The sequence below is a fragment of the Oncorhynchus mykiss genome, chromosome 1 (genome assembly GCF_057628025.1).
Source record: "Oncorhynchus mykiss isolate SJ-2025 chromosome 1, ASM5762802v1, whole genome shotgun sequence".
NCBI lineage: Eukaryota > Metazoa > Chordata > Actinopteri > Salmoniformes > Salmonidae > Oncorhynchus > Oncorhynchus mykiss.
In genome coordinates, this window is record NC_143022.1 from 20,800,868 (window position 1) to 20,816,962 (window position 16,095).

A 16,095-nucleotide genomic window follows, 5' to 3' on the forward strand; every position below is an offset into this window, starting at 1 on the left:
TGACTTCAAGAGCACAATCAGCTGACGTTACCCTTTTGATTGACAGCGGGTAATTCACGGATACAGAGCAGTCAAGAGTGAAATGTTGTTTGTCCAATCACTGGTCCAGTAAATCGAGTAAAGCGGTAACGTATCTCTTTGCACAACTGCCGGGCGGGATTTCCGCAATTGCTAATAATATGGCGAAGACTTACGATTACTTGTTTAAACTACTGTTAATCGGCGATTCTGGCGTCGGAAAGACGTGTGTGTTGTTCAGGTTTTCAGAAGATGCCTTCAACTCAACATTTATCTCCACAATAGGTATGTGAATTTCGTACGTTTTCTGGTTAGAAAAGTTATACCGGAGGACGGGTAGCTAGTTAGCAGCAATAATAGTGTGCGCCCATCCTGTCATGCTAACGCTAGTTAGCTGGCTAGCTAGCTTATTTTGTTAGCATTCAGGACTAGCTTGCTAGTTAACTTAACCGGTTTTTCACAATACTCGCTTGGCAATAAAACCAGCGCTTCAGCATCCCCAACATTCCTCAAATTGATATTTTCATGCGATTTTAGCAGGTGACGTCACCTGACTCCTTAGCTAACTAACGTTAGCTGTCAAGTGAGCAAGAACAAGCTTACTCTGACACTCATTAGATAGCTTAGCTAGCTAACGTTAGATAACAGTGAAGTTCACTTCCCAGCAAGCAATACATGAACGAGTTTGCTAGTTCAAACCAGTCACTGTAACATTACAGGAAAGGTAAGTTTTAGTAGCTACATGTTGGGGAGGTCTTCCCTGAAGTTATGCAGCCATTTACAATAGGCAAGCCATCGCTCAAATCGAAGTTGTGCACTTCCTGTGTGTGGCCTGCAACATCATCTAAAAAGATGGGCCTCCCTAGACAGAACTCTCTGGACATGATATAATCCAAAGAATTACTAGCTAGCCTTCAAGCAAATGTTGAATGCAGTCTGGTTTTGCCACTTGTGCATAAACAGTGCTGTAGGCCTACAAAATACATTAAACTCAAATAGTTGCGTTTCAATGATCCTTTGTCGTTTGGAGCTCTGTGGTTAGACAATAGTGAAATCGCATTTTAAGTGGGTAGAAGTGCAATAATAATTGTCTCACTTTTGCTATTCCTGTTTCAGGTATTGACTTTAAAATTAGAACTGTAGAACTAGATGGTAAGAAGATCAAGCTACAGATATGGTAAGACAGCCCTTTGACTTCACAGAATGTCTCTGAAATTATGTCTTGAAAAAGTGCACCTTGGGAATGATCACAATTGGCCTATAATTCTACAAGTGGGTTAAAATCAGGGATGGGAATTAAAGGATCTCATTGTGTTGTTCTCTCCCAGGGACACAGCTGGCCAGGAGCGGTTTCGAACAATCACAACGGCATACTACAGAGGAGCCATGGTCAGTCGCTATGCTTTACTATGCCCCTCACAAATTTTGCAAATGTACTACAAAGCACATATGAGAATCAGTAAGATACTTGAGTAAAAGCAAAGATACCTTTTTTAAAAGACAATGACTCAAGTGAAAGTCACCCAGTAAAATACTACTTTGGTAAAAGTCTAAAAGTATGTTTTAAATGTACTTAAGTATCAAAAGTAAAAGTATTAATCATTTCGAATTCCTTATATTAAGCAAACCAGATGGCTTGATTTGATTTGATTTTTTGAATTTATGGATAGCCTGGACACATTTCAACACTCAGACATAATTTACAAACAAAGCATTTGTGTTAAGTGAATCTGCCAGATCAGAGGCAGTAGGGATGACCAGGGATGTTCTCTTGATAAGTGTGTGAATTAGACAATTTTCCTAAGCATTCAAAATGTAGCTAGTACTATTGGGTGCCAGGGAAAATGTAAGGAGTAAAAAGTACATTACTTTCTTTTGGAATGTAGTGGAGTAAAAGTTGTCAAGTATAAAGTACAGTTGCTCCAAAAAACGACTTAAGCAATACTTTAAAGTATTTTTACTTAAGTACTTTACACTGTTGATGAGAGTGTAGTTTAGATTATAAGAAAAAAAGAGACATTAATGGCGATCAATTTGTGTTAGGCCTAGATTGCACACTAGTTTGAGTCCCTCCTTTTTTTTTTTAATTGAGCACTACATACCTGAGATCATTCATGGGAGGTGTAAAATCGCACTGGATTCCTGTTCAGGCCCTTCATAACAATTAGCTTTTTACTGAGGTGTACAAGTCTCAAGTTTAACAGGATGTTAGTATCTGACATTCATTGTTCAAGTGGTTGTTGTTTACCAAGTCTCTGTCTTTCTCCCCAGGGCATCATGTTGGTCTATGACATCACCAATGAGAAGTCGTTTGACAACATCAAAAACTGGATAAGGAATATAGAGGAGGTAATTATCAGAGATTATAGTAGTTTGGTTCCTGGATGCTTATTCGCTGAAACAACATAGCATTTTATGTCACGTGGTGCCTAAGAACAGCCCTTAGCCGTGGTAGTGTTTCCACTACAGTCAAAAATATTCCACTTTAAAGATGCTAGAACAGTCCACATTTACTTTTTCCCTGCAAACAAGACAAGTAATTACTAGAAAAAAACAGACCCCATAGTAAAATAGTTAATCAATTTACCTAGTCAGCTTATGTGTTCTATGCTAGATAAATATTTCTCTCAAGGTGCATTCGAGTTGCGATTGCCTTAGGGAGGGAAACATGCATTCTGACAAGCAGTCAATGCACAACAATTCATAATGCAATCATGGGTAAACAGGAGTTTTAAAGGTCTTTAGTTGAGCAAGAGTAGTGGCAGCCAGGGAAAGAATTGTGACATGCAGTGGTTTCCGTGAGAAGTACGATATTATCACCGATACAATAAGTATTGCGAATCGAAGCTGATTTTTATTGTGATTCGACATTCCAAACATATTGCTCACCATATGTCTGCTGCAGAGGGACAAAGGACAGCTGTGAAAAAACAAGTTTTGATCAGTCATGGAAGTGCTGAAAATAGAGTTTTGGTGCAGGTACATCCAACTAGCGCAGAAATAGTATTGCGACGTTGTCAAAACTATACAATATATTGTGAAATATAATATCAAGATATGTAACTATAAATTATTTTCCTCCTCCACTAATATCTAATAATATTGACCATGTATAGGCTATATGCATGGTTCAATATGTTAAAATAATTGTAACAATATTTTTATCAATGTGTTATTGGGATCATTCCTGGAGGTGGAAATTATATTTGAGATGGTGTCAGCATGATTTTATTTCCATTCATTTTGGAGTAGAATGTCCTTTAAAAAAAGTCACCAGAGCTGAGCTTCTCAATAATTCTACATAAAAATGATCTAATGAGGACCCCGGACCCCATTAACCCCCACTGCTACAATTAACCCCCACTGCTACAAAACACTGCCATGGTATATTGGCCATTATAAACTGGGTGGTTCGATCCCTGAATGCTGATTGGCTAACAGCCGTGGTAAATCAGACCATATACCACGGGTATGACAAAGCATTTTTACTACTCTAATTACGTTGGTAACCGGTTTATAATAACAATACGCCACCTCGGGGGTTTATGGTATATGGCCAATACCTGCTAAATATTCAGACCCTTTGCTATGAGACTCAATTAACATCAGGTGCATCCTGTTTCCATTGATCATCCTTGATTGGAGTCCATCTGTGGTAAATTCAATTGATTTGACATGATTTGGAAAGGCACACACCTGTCTATATAAGGTCCCACAGTTGACAGTGCATGTCAGAGCAAAAACTAAGCCGTGAGGTCGAAGGAATTTCCTGTAGAGCTCCAAGACAGGATTGTGTCAAGGCACAGATCTGGGGAAGGGTACCAAAAAATGTCTGCAGCATTGAAGGTCCCCAAGAACACAGTGGCCTCCATCATTCTTAAATGGAAGAAGTTTGGAACCACCAAGACTCTTCCTAGAGCTGGTCGCCTGGCCAAACTGAGCAATAGGGGGAGAAGGGCCTTGGTCAGGAAGGTGACCAAGAACCTGATGGTCACTCTGACAGAGCTCCAGAGTTCCTCTGTTGAGATGGGAGAACCTTCCAGAAGGACAACCATCTCTGCAGCTCTCCACCAATCAGACCTTTTATGTAGTGGCCAGGCAGAAGCCACTCTTCAGTAAAAGGAACCTAAAGGAATCTCAGACCATGAGAAACACGGTTCTCTGGTCTGATGAAACTATTTGGCCTGAATGCCAAGCATCACATCTGGAGGAAACCTGGCACCATCCCTACAGTGAAGCATGGTGGTGGCAGCATCATGATGTGGGGATGTTTTTCAGCGACAGGGACTGGGAGACGAGTCAGGATCAAGTAAAAGATAAACGGAGCGCTCAGGAACTTAGATTGGCGGCGAAGGTTCAACTTCGAACAGGACAACTACCCTAAGCAGACAGCTAAGACCACACAGGAGTGGTTTCGGGACTAGTCTCAATGTCCTTGAGTGGCCCGGACTTGAATCTGATCTAACATCTCTGGAGAGACCTGAAATTAGCTGTTCAACAATGCTCCCCATCCAACCTGACAGAGCTTGAGAGCACCAGCAGAGAATAATGAGAGAAACTCCCCAAATACAGGTGTGCCAAGCTTGTAGCGTCATACCCAAGAAGACTCGAGGTAGTAATTTCCGCCGAAGGTGCTTCAACAAAGTTCTGAGTAAAGGGTCTGAATACGTACGTAAATGTGATATTTCCGTTTATTTTAATAAAATTGCTAAAATGTCTAAACCTGTTCTTGTTTTGTCATTATGGGGTCTTGTGTGTAGATTGAGGGGAATAAAAAAAACGATTTTAGAATAAGGCTGTAACGTAAGACTGTGTACAAAGTCGAGGGATCTGAATTAGAGGTTGACCGATTAATCTTAATGGCCGATTTAATTAGGGCCCATTTCAAGTTTTCATAACAATTGGTAATCAGCATTTTTGGACACTGATCATGGTCGATTACATTGCACTCCACAAGGAGACTGCGTGGAAGGCTGACTACCTGTTCTGCGAGTGCAGCAAGGAGCCAAGGTAAGGCGCTAGCTAGCATTAAACATATCTTATAAAAAACGATCTTAACATAATCACTAGTTAACTACACATGGATGATGATGATATTACTAGTTTATCTAGCTTGTCTTTCGTTGCATATAATCGATGTGGTGCCTGTTAATTTATCATTGAATCATAGCCTACTTCGCCAAACGGGTGATTTAACAAGCGCATTTGCAAAAAGCATTTGTGAAAAAAGCACTGTCGTTGCACCAATGTGTACCTAACCATAAACGCCTTTCTTAAAATGAATATACAAGTATCTATTTTTAGTTAATATTGCCTGCTAAAATAATTACTTTTAACTAGAGAAATTGTGTCACTTCCCTTGAGTTCTGTGCAACAGAGTCAGGGTATATGCAGCAGTTTGGGCCTTCTGGCTCGTTGCAAACTGTGTGAAGACTATTTCTTCCTAACAAAGACTTCCAACCTCTCCAAACTGGGGAAGAGTCAACAAAAGCGCATTTGCGAAAAAAGCACAATCGTTGCACGGATGGACCTAACCATAAACATCAATGCCTTTCTTAAAATCAATACACAGAAGTATATATTTTTTTAACCTGCATATTTAGTTAAAAGAAATTCATGTTAGCAAGCAATATTAAACTAGGGAAATTGTCACTTCTCTTGCGTTCGTTGCTCGCAGTCAGGGTATATGCAACAGTTTGGGCCACCTGGCTCATTACGAACTAATTTGCCAGAATTTTACATAATTATGACATAACATTGAAGGTTGTGCAATGTAACAAGAATATTTAGACTTATGGATGCCACCCGTTAGATAAAATACGAAACGGTTCCGTATTTCACTGAAAGAATAAACGTTTTGTTTTCTAAATGATAGTTTCCCGATTTGACCATATTAATGACCTAAGGCTCGTATTTCTGTGTGTTATTATGTTATAATTAAGTCTATGATTTGATAGAGCAGTCTGACTGAGCGGTGGTAGGCAGCAGCAGGCTCGTAAGCATTCATTCAAACAGCACTTGCGTGCGTTTGCCAGTAGTTCTTCGCTGTGCTTCAAGCATTGCGCTGTTTATGACTTCAAGCCTATTAACTCACGAGAATAGGCTGGTGTAACCAATGTGAAATGGCTAGCTAGTCAGCGGGGTGCGCGCTAATAGCGTTTCAATCGGTGACGTCACTCGCTCTGAGACAGTGAAGTAGTTGCTCCCCTTGCTCTGCTTTTGTGGAATGATGGGTAACGATGCTTCGAGGATGTCTGTTGTCGATGTGTTCCTGGTTCAAGCCCAGGTTGGGGCGAGGAGAGGGACGGAAGCTATACTGTTACACTGGCAATACTAAAGTGCCTATAAGAACATCCAATAGTCAAATGTATATGAAATACAAATGGTATAGAGATAAATAGTCCTATAATTCCTATAACTACAACCTAAAACATCATACCATGGAATATTGAAGACTCATGTTAACAGGAACCACCAGCTTTCATATGTTCTCATGTTCTGAGCAAGGAACTGAAACGTAGCTTTTTTACATGGCACATATTGCACTTTTACTTTCTTCTCCAACATTTTGTTTTTGCATTATTTAAACCAAATTGAACATGTTTCATTATTTACTTGAGGCTAAATTGATTTTATTAATGTATTATATTAAGTTAAAATAAGTGTTCGTTCAGTATTGTTGTAATTGTCATTATTACAAATACATTTTTTTTTTTTTTTACTCTGCCGATTTAATCAGTATCGGCTTTTTTTGGTCCTCCAATAATCGGTTTCGGCGTTGAAAAATCATAATCGGTCGACCCTAGGCTGAATACTTTCCGAATACACGGTATATCTTTTGAAGTCTGTACGTTTTACTGAAAGTAGCAATTACATTGCATGATCAATCTTCTGTCTTCCTGTCCAGCATGCCTCTGCTGACGTGGAGAAGATGGTTCTGGGAAACAAGTGTGACGTCAATGACAAGCGACAGGTGTCCAAAGACAGAGGGGAGCAGGTGGGTGATCATCACCGATCAGGAAATGAAAAATATCAAACTACCTGACTGATATCCAACTTACTATACAGTTGATGTTTTGTACTACTGTCCATGTTTGCTGAGTGACAGTTGTCCAAAGACAGATGTGAGAAGGTGGGGGATCAGTAAATGTTATGTAGGCTATTATCAATAATTATAATCAATGACTCACATCTTGAGTATCTACAGATGTAGACTTGTGATTGAGCTACTGTCAATGTTCGCTGAGTATATTTTATGCGTTCCTTTTTACTGACCTTTGGCAGTTGTCGTTGGAGTACGGTATCAAGTTTATGGAGACCAGTGCAAAGGCCAATATCAACGTGGAGAATGTGAGTTCACTAATTCTCAGCAGTTAAAAACAACAATGGCTGTACAGTAATTGTTGTTCTGTTAGGTTGAAAGAGACTGCACATTGTTTTGTCTCTTTGATCTTAATTTGTCCTGTCTTTTTTTCCCCTTAATTTCAGGCATTTATGACCCTTGCCAGAGACATCAAGGCGAAAATGGACAAGAAACTGGTAAGTGTGTGTTATGTGCAAATCTATTGCAAATCTATTTTAGATGCGGTATTGTGTGTGTGTGTGTTCTGACTGTGTGTGTGTGTGTTCCAGGAGGGCAACAATCCTCAGGGCAGCAGTCATGGTGTGAAGATCACAGAACAGCCCAAGAAGAGCAGTTTCTTCCGCTGCACCCTCCTGTGAGGACAACGATCTTACCATTGTCCACAGCTGGACAGAACTGGACTTGCTCAGAGCTTTCTTCTTTCGCCCTGTTCTCATCCCTCTCATTCCTGATATCCCAGACCTCTTTGGGCTTTGTTTTTTTTCTGCTTCACCATGTGCCCCCAGTTTACAAACGGTAGCTTTCATTGGTCAGGTGTATCAATCAGTGTTGTTGGATGGGTGTTAGATTGAGATCTCTATACCAGACACTCTTCTGTACCATCATGCTCTTATATCGTCTCTCGTAATTACACTTAGGTTTCTGCTCACCCTCTCCTCTCTCTCTCTCTCTGTTCTCTGCAACGGTTGTCACAGATACTGTATGTTGCTCTGTGGTCGTACTGCTGCCAAAGTTGATCCGTAGTGAGGTTTTGTCTCAACATGGATTGACCTTATCCTTAAAAGCAGTGGCTTAATTCCATGATAAGACTAGTTAACCATCATACATTTGACATCTTCTGTGAGATTGTTGACTTCTGCGTCATCTAGCTACTATGGAGATTTATTCCAAATGTGTCCTCTATGCATCCCTGTTTTTCCTTTATCAAATGAGTGATTATCTGTATTCTACCTTAAATCCCCTTTTGCCATCCAACAAATAGACCAGAAAGCCACTTATTTCCTTAATATAATACAGTTCTGAAGTGTTAGTCTTACAATGTTAACAGTAAAGACATACCATCTTAATGACATACCTGAAAATGTTCATCTGTGTTCAGTATTTACCATTATGCAGTTCAGATTATTTTTATGCACAAGGTTTGCAAACTGTGTGTTAGAACAATTTTATGTGCACAACAGCACATTGAGTTGAACCCTGTTTTACTGTGTACTCTTGCACTTTAGTAGTGAAATTGGCTGCACATCTTGCAATTTGCAAAAGTATGTCTTATTCCAGTCCCTTGTATTGAAGTATAGGAATGTCAGCATTCATTAGAAATATTACATTCCAGAATTGTTTCAGAGGCTAGAAGTTAAAATCATCTGTTCCACAATAACATCAGTCTAGTTAGGAAATTAATTGCAATCTAACAAATTAATGCATACGTTTACCATATTTTTAGTTTTGGCATTCAGAATGTGTTTAATCTTATACCACTCCACCCCAAAAAATTGTGAGTACCGCATTGCCCCAAATATTCATGTTATGTATGATGTAGAGACCACTGAAATAGAGATATAGTCCTTTGGGTGGTAAATGCTTGATGTCATTTTTTAACTTCTTAAGCACCCTTTTCAAATTCCAGCCTCTCAGCCTATTCCTTTTTTTTTAAACTGGTTGTTTTAATTGTGATACTGTAATACCATGTAGGTTTGTGTGGCCTTTGACTTTTGTAAGCTGTTTTCACGCTTGTCAGTGTTTGTGACAGAAAATTTGTGACAATTGCGCCAAAGTAGGCTGCCTATAAGAACTCAATTGAATAATGTCAACCTACTGTATGGTGAAACAAATGCCATGAATATTCATTTCCAGGTTTATTACTATGTTCTCCTTTTTTTCTGTTGATTTATCAATATGCTGTGACATTCCAGAACCATTCCTGCTGCTTCTTTAGGGAAAAGGCTACACGGACACTCCTGACCTGCTAACTGATATTTAATTTAAAAATTGGTTAAAATTAGGTTAGGCTTAATCAAATGTATTTATTTATAAATATTTTTTTTACCTAAGCAGATGTCAAAGTGCTTAAATAGAAACCCAGCCTAAAACTGCAAACAATACAGATGTAGAAGTGTGGTGGCTATGAAAAACTCCCTAGAAATATCAGAACTAGAGAGGAACCAGGCTCTGTGGGATGTCCAGTACTCTTCTGGCTGGGCGGAGATTATATGAATGCATGGTCGTTAAGGTAAGGGTCCGTTTCAGATTCTGGTTAGTCATTTTGATGGTCACCAGTGTCCTTATCGCCCCTCCCCTTCTTTAGTCAAGAGCGGTAGCTATGCGTTTGTCCTAATTTAACTCCAAGGCCCAAATGTTGTTTTTTGATGTGCCAGTATTAAGACCACAATCTATTTTGGAGTGTTTTGAGTTGAAGGTATTTGCATTGCGTACTGTATTCGAAGCAAGATATCGGCATACCACTGTAGTGACATGGCAATGGACTAAAATGTTACAAGCAAGAGAACGTGTAGTCAGAGTGGGATAAAAACATCCAAGTATGAAAGTGCCCTTGTAGAAACCCTGCTCTTGATTATGCACTTTTCAATAATTCTCCATTGTCATGAAAGACCAAATGATTTATGATGAATGAGTTGCGATATTCTACAGTACAGATTCTATCCTCGACTTAATTTAAGTCGCCTTCAGTGTGACAATGTTAAATGGATGGCTGGAGGAAAGTGACTTCATATTGGATTTAGCATTTTGTTTTTTGTTCTCGTCTATCCTTCCCTCTGAGCTTGCCCCTGTCCATCGCAACAGAAGTGGCTTATTTTCACCTGATGCTTGATATAATGGGCTTTGGAACTATTCATCATGAGACTGTTGGACCTCTTGAGGCTTTTAATATTTGACTTGAAGAAGAGCTTCTCTTTGAGATTAGAAATGTGCAAAGGATCATTCTTGTATAGCTTTCTGTTCTACTTTTTTTTTGTCACCTTGAACTTGCTTTTCTCAACGCAAATCTATAGGGAATGGAGCACATGTTAAATCATAGCAAAGGAACAACAGTGACTTCCCCATGAATTATCACAAATTGTTTCTCTAGTTGTGACAATGAAGTAAATTGCCATTGGAATTGAATTATTTTATATGTCCTCTCGTGTAAGTGTTTTACACGAGAGGACATATAAAATAATTCAATTCCAATGGGTGGGGCACAGTCAGTTTGTCAGACTGTTGTATCTTTTAGGACCTTTACAAAGGTCTGGCAAATGTTTCATCAGAATACCAGTTATTATGAAGGTTTATTTTCCTTCTGGTGGAACTATTTGTACATATTTCAGTTTATAAATTAATTTTCTTTGAACATATAATTAGCATTCCATGTTCAAGACAATTTGGATTTCATAGTTGATTATGGGTTAAATGGAGGAGAAAATCGCATTTTGAAAACAATTGTAAATAAGAAATACATTTTACTGTTACCTACTTTCATAAATCTTGTTGAATTGATCTACATGTTTGTAGATGTGTCCTTTTGATGATTTATTAAAATGAGATTATTTTAACTTGCTGCATTTTTTTGTCAGACATTTTCAAATGAATCTTAATCAAATGTTATCAATGTATATTGAATAGGCCTAATCCTATATGGAATTCATATTAACATTTTTTTTTAAACAAAATAGCTTGATAAAGCTGTAATACCAAGGACAGTACCACAGAACCACGAGACAGATATTTCACTGGATATTTAAATATGAAGTGTCCACTTGCCGTTTCCACTCACTACCAAATATAGTAAGAGGAAGCTTACTGGCGGGCAATGGGAGAAGATGGAAAAGAGATGGATTTTGGCTGACATTCTGCAAATTTTCTCAGTGATTAAACATTTGATCTCAATACAGTTTTCTGTTCCCAAAACTAAGGCATAATGCTAGGGAATTAAACAAAACGTGCACCCCTTGGGGTCATGATAACAAATTGAGAAACACTGGGGGGGTTAAGGTTAGGAGTTGGGTAAGAGGGTTAGGGGAGGAAGGGTTAGCTAACATGCTAAGTCATTTCATAGTAGCTAAAAAAGTAGTATGTAGTTGCTAATCAGCTAAATTTGTCCTTGATGAGATTCGAAATTGCAAACTTTGGGCCGCTAAACGTTTGCTAGGTAACTAACGTTAGCTATGCTAGGGTTTAGGGTTAGAAGCTAGGTTAACCTCTTGAGTGTAGGGGGCAGTATTTTGATGTTTGGATGAAAAACGTACCCAAATGAAACTGCCTATTTCTCAGGCCCAGAATAAGTATATAATTGTCAGATTAGGATAGAAAACACTAAAGTTTCCAAAACTGTCAACATATTGTCTGTGAGTATAACAGAACTGATATTGCAGGCGAAAACCTGAGGAAAATCCAACCAGGAAGTGCTGTTTTTCCTGAAAGCTCTCTGTTTCATTGCATGCCTTCCCTCCATTTAAAGGGATATCAACCAGATTCCTTTTCCTATGGCTTCCACATGGTGTGAACAGTCTTTAGACATAGTTTCAGCCTTTTATTTTCAAAAATTAACGAGAAAGATCACATTGCGTCATTGGATGGCTGGGTGCCAGTAGCGTTTTGCATGCGCCAACAGAGTGGAACAGACATTTTCTCTTTCTCTCCTATTGAAGAAGCTACAGTCCGGTTGAAATATTATCGATTATACATTGTAAAAACAACCTGAGGATTGATTATAAAAAACGTTTGACATGTTTCTTCGAACTTTACGGATACTATTTGGAATTTTCGTCTGCCCCGTCGTGACCGCTCGAGCCTATGGATTTCTGAACATAACGCGCCAACCAAATGGAGGTTTTTGGATTTTTAAATAATCTTTATGAAACAAAAGGAAAATGTATTGTGTAACGGAGTCTCGTGAGTGCAAACAGCCGAAGATCATCAAAGGTAAGCGATTAATTTTATTGCTTTTCTGACCAATCTACTTTACTGCTAGCTGTTTGTAATGTTTTGTCTGCTGAGAGAGATGTCCTTACATAAACGCTTGGTATGCTTTCGCTGAAAAGCTTTTTTTGAAATCTGACATGCCAGGTGGATTAACAACAAGCTAAACTGTGTTTTGCTATATTGCACTTGTGATTTCATGAAAATGTAATATTTTTAGTCATTTAATTTGGCGCTCTGCAATTCAGCGGATGTTGACGAAAATTATCCCGCTAACGGGATGGGTGCATCAAGAAGTTAAAGTGTTAGATAACATGCTAAGTAGTTGAAAAGTAGTTAAAAAGTTGTTAGTAGTTGCTAAACTGCTAAAGTTGTCTGTGATGAGATTCAAACATGCAAACTTTGGGTTGATAGACATTCATGTTATATGCCCACCCATTTACCCTGACCAACCACCCTCCTTTTGTTTTTGTATTAAGTAACCTTCTGCCTTGTATACCAAATGTAACACATTACACAAATTTCAGAATTACGTTTACTATGTTACGTCTAGTCTGAGACCAGGCTGCAATGTTTCTCTATTAATTACCCAGTTTGTTATGACCATTGCATTGTATACATTTGTATGCCTATTTGTTGCTGTATCAGGTTTTTGCCTCCGTTAAAATAATATTGACCACAAGGATTGACCACAAGTTCTCAACGGAATTAAGGTCTGGGGAGTTTCCTGGCCATGGACCCAAAATATCGATGTTTTGTTCCCCGAGTCACTTAATTATCACGTTTGCCTTGTGGCAATGTGCTCCATCATGCTGGAAAAGGCATTGTTCGTCACCAAACTGTTCCTGGATGGTTGGGAGAAGTTGCTCTCGGAGGATGTGTTGGTACCATTCTTTATTCATGGCTGTGTTCTTAGGCAAAATTGTGAGTGAGTCCACTCCCTTGGCTGAGAAGCAACCCCACACATGAATGGTCTCAGTATGCTTTACTGTTGGCATGACACAGGACTGATGGTAGCGCTCACCTTGTCTTCTCCGGACAAGCTTTTTCCGGGATGCCCCAAACAATCGGAAAGGGGATTCATCAGAGAAAATGACTTTACCCCAGTCCTCAGCAGTCCAATCCCTGTACCTTTTGCAGAATATCCGTCTGTCCCTGATGTTTTTCCTGGAGAGAAGTGGCTTCTTTGCTGCCCTTCTTGACACTAGGCCATCCTCCAAAAGTCTACGCCTCACTGTGCGTGCAGATGCACTCACGCCTGCCTGCTGCCATGTCTGAGCAAGCTCTGTACTGGTGGTGCCCCGATCCCGCAGCTGAATCAACTTTAGGAGACGGTCCTGGCGTTTGCTGGACTTTCTTGGAGTATATGCAAATTGCCATCATACAAACTGAGGCAGCAGACTTTGAAAATTAATATTTGCATCATTCTCAAAGCTTTTGGCCACAACTGTACACTGAGTGTACAAAGCATTAGGAACACCTTCATGTTGAGTTGCACCTCTTTATGCCCTCAGAACTTAATTCGTCGGACAGGGACTCTACAAGGTGTTGAAAGCATTCTACCGGGATGCTGACCCATGTTGACTCCAATGCTTCCCAGTTGTGTCAAGTTGGCTGGGTGTCCTTTGGGTGGTGGACAATTCTTGATACACTCTGGAAATTACTGAGCGTGAAAAACCCAGCAGCGTTTGACCTGTCAAATTGGCAATAGAAATTGGGGTTGATTCCCAACATTCATTATTTTACCAGAACACAACTGAGGGTATGAACAGAACACAGACTCAGGGAAGACATGATGCCCTTTCCTGGTTCAGAGTTCCAACGTGACTGTGTAATCAGGAATGGGGTAGTTCTAGAATGGTTCCATGGCATTATTTCTAGGAAGTAAGTTCTCAAATTGTCTCTGTCATTGAAATGCACTCATTGCTTACCAGCCGTAGCAACCAAGGCTAGATGAGACCAATGTAAATACAAAAATACCTTCATAAATCCAAAACAACAAAAAATGTGTGGCCTGGAGTGTACGATATATGCCTTATGACTGTTGTTATTGTATTACAGTAGGGCACTGAATGGTAGTGTTCTGTGACATTGCATGCTGTATATTCTTCAGTTAAGTGAGTTAAAACCAAAGTCTGTCCTAACATGGCCGTGTCTATTCGCTGCAGGGTTGCTGAGGAAATGCTCCTTTCCAAGCCCACAGACTACTTCCTGTTCCGAGTAAGTGAAAGCAGGATAGGATACACGCTCTCCTATCGGTAAGCCTCTGTACATTAGAGACACTTCCAGGCGAGGTGTAATTAGACTGGTTGTTTGTTCAGCTGAAACATGAAGAATGGCATTTCTATAAACAGGCAGGCAAAGAAATGTTAACAATAGGCACATGAGCAAATTAGTTGTGTTCTGTTTCCATAGCTTGTATCTTATCTGATTCTACACCATCGTCACACCTATTACCCGCTGACAGGCCCTTGTTCTATTCACTAGTGTAGTTTAAAGTCCTTCTCCACTTCCTTATTTTGGTTTTTCTCTCTGTACGTCTAGTGCCACTGATTGCTGCAGGCCCTTCAGGATCGACGTGCTGCAAGACCTGGTGAACTTCCACTGCAGGGTGCCTGTCATGCCTTTCAATGAGCTGCTGACTGTAGCTTGTGGACAGGTGAGGAACTACAGTTGATTCGGTAAACTACCATATTGTTCATTTTGTACACACACAGGTATCATATAGGCTTGAATTGAGTTGGTTTGATATGGCATACACACAGTGGTCGGGGTACAGCACACTGAGCTGAATTTTTTGAACACTGTTTTTTGAACGCTGTTGTGGATACATACGTATGTTTTTGACTAAACATTCTCCCCTTTCATCTACTTGTTGTTGTTGTTGGTATCAACGGACGAGGCTAATTATGCCAAACTTTTATTCCCCCAAAAGACAACCCATGAACCCTAATCATGGTGTGTTGCTGAATAACCCCCCACACATGAACAGTAGTACTCATCTAAAACCAACTGAGGACACTTAACCTGCCTTCCAACATCATCCCAGCACATTGAGTGACCCTGCCGGCCAGCCTCCAAATGCTAGTAACTCCAAACGGCCATCCTCCAAGACTCTACCCCTGCCTGGAGACAGAGTTAAACACAATAAGCCACCAAAATCCAAGTATCAGAAAAATGCTGGATTTACATTGTGTGTTTGTTGGGGGATAGGGTTAAAGTTTTATTTTTTTAATGTTGAAATATTGCTATTGCAAAAGCATTGTAGGCCTTTATTGCCTACATATGTCTGCAGGTTGAATCCACTGAGATCAAAGAGAACTTAAGTTAGTGTAAGAATACAGTCTATCTATGCTGTATATTCCAGGTAGATTGTACTGCTAAGCCAATGCCCAGAAAGATACACTTAGTCACCGCGGGCCAACCAGACCAACCTCATGAGTTACCTGCCAGAGCTCCCTGCTCTTCCACAGAGAAAGATCAAGACACAGAGCAGCACTGCACCTGAAGGCCCCCCAGGACCCAGGATGGTGTATACAGACTGACGACCACAGGCCCCGACCGAACACACACCACCTGGACCCAAATCCCAACAAACAGAAGAATTAAGATGTAAAGTCAGAGGAAGTTCCATAATAAGAGGAGTGCTGGATGGATGGACACATGGATGGATGGACACATTAATGTAGTTGTAGCAGGCAAGACCGTTTATGAGAGAAATATATCTGTTGCAGGCAATGATGACTTAAAAGTTAGTGACAGTCTGAAGATGATTATTTAATTGTATATCTAGAATT

General features: G+C 39.8%; 2 protein-coding genes across 2 annotated transcripts; both read left to right on the top strand.

The window, feature by feature from the left end:
• Window positions 1-37: 37 nt before the first annotated feature.
• LOC110502309 (ras-related protein Rab-8A) lies at window positions 38-10,932 on the top strand. Its single transcript, XM_021580282.3, has 8 exons — window positions 38-303; window positions 1,135-1,195; window positions 1,347-1,407; window positions 2,290-2,367; window positions 6,926-7,015; window positions 7,303-7,368; window positions 7,507-7,557; window positions 7,651-10,932. Exons 1-8 carry the CDS (start codon window positions 180-182, stop codon window positions 7,738-7,740), a joined length of 621 nt encoding a protein of 206 aa, XP_021435957.1. The 5' UTR covers window positions 38-179; the 3' UTR covers window positions 7,741-10,932.
• A 3,130-nt stretch (window positions 10,933-14,062) lies between these two features.
• On the top strand, window positions 14,063-16,095 carry hsh2d (hematopoietic SH2 domain containing). Its single transcript, XM_090184193.1, is given in 8 exon segments — window positions 14,063-14,109; window positions 14,111-14,182; window positions 14,467-14,556; window positions 14,843-14,957; window positions 15,064-15,071; window positions 15,234-15,362; window positions 15,364-15,464; window positions 15,643-16,095. Coding segments are annotated over 8 exon segments (726 nt in total). The 3' UTR covers window positions 15,807-16,095.

Coding starts and splice junctions, on each gene's coding strand:
- LOC110502309 (XM_021580282.3), top strand. CDS start 180: ATGGCGAAGACTTACGATTACTTGTTTAAACTACTGTTAATCGGCGAT. Junction 7,016..7,302: donor CCAAAGACAGAGGGGAGCAG/GTGGGTGATCAT, acceptor GACCTTTGGCAG/TTGTCGTTGGAGTACGGTAT. Junction 7,558..7,650: donor CGAAAATGGACAAGAAACTG/GTAAGTGTGTGT, acceptor TGTGTGTTCCAG/GAGGGCAACAATCCTCAGGG.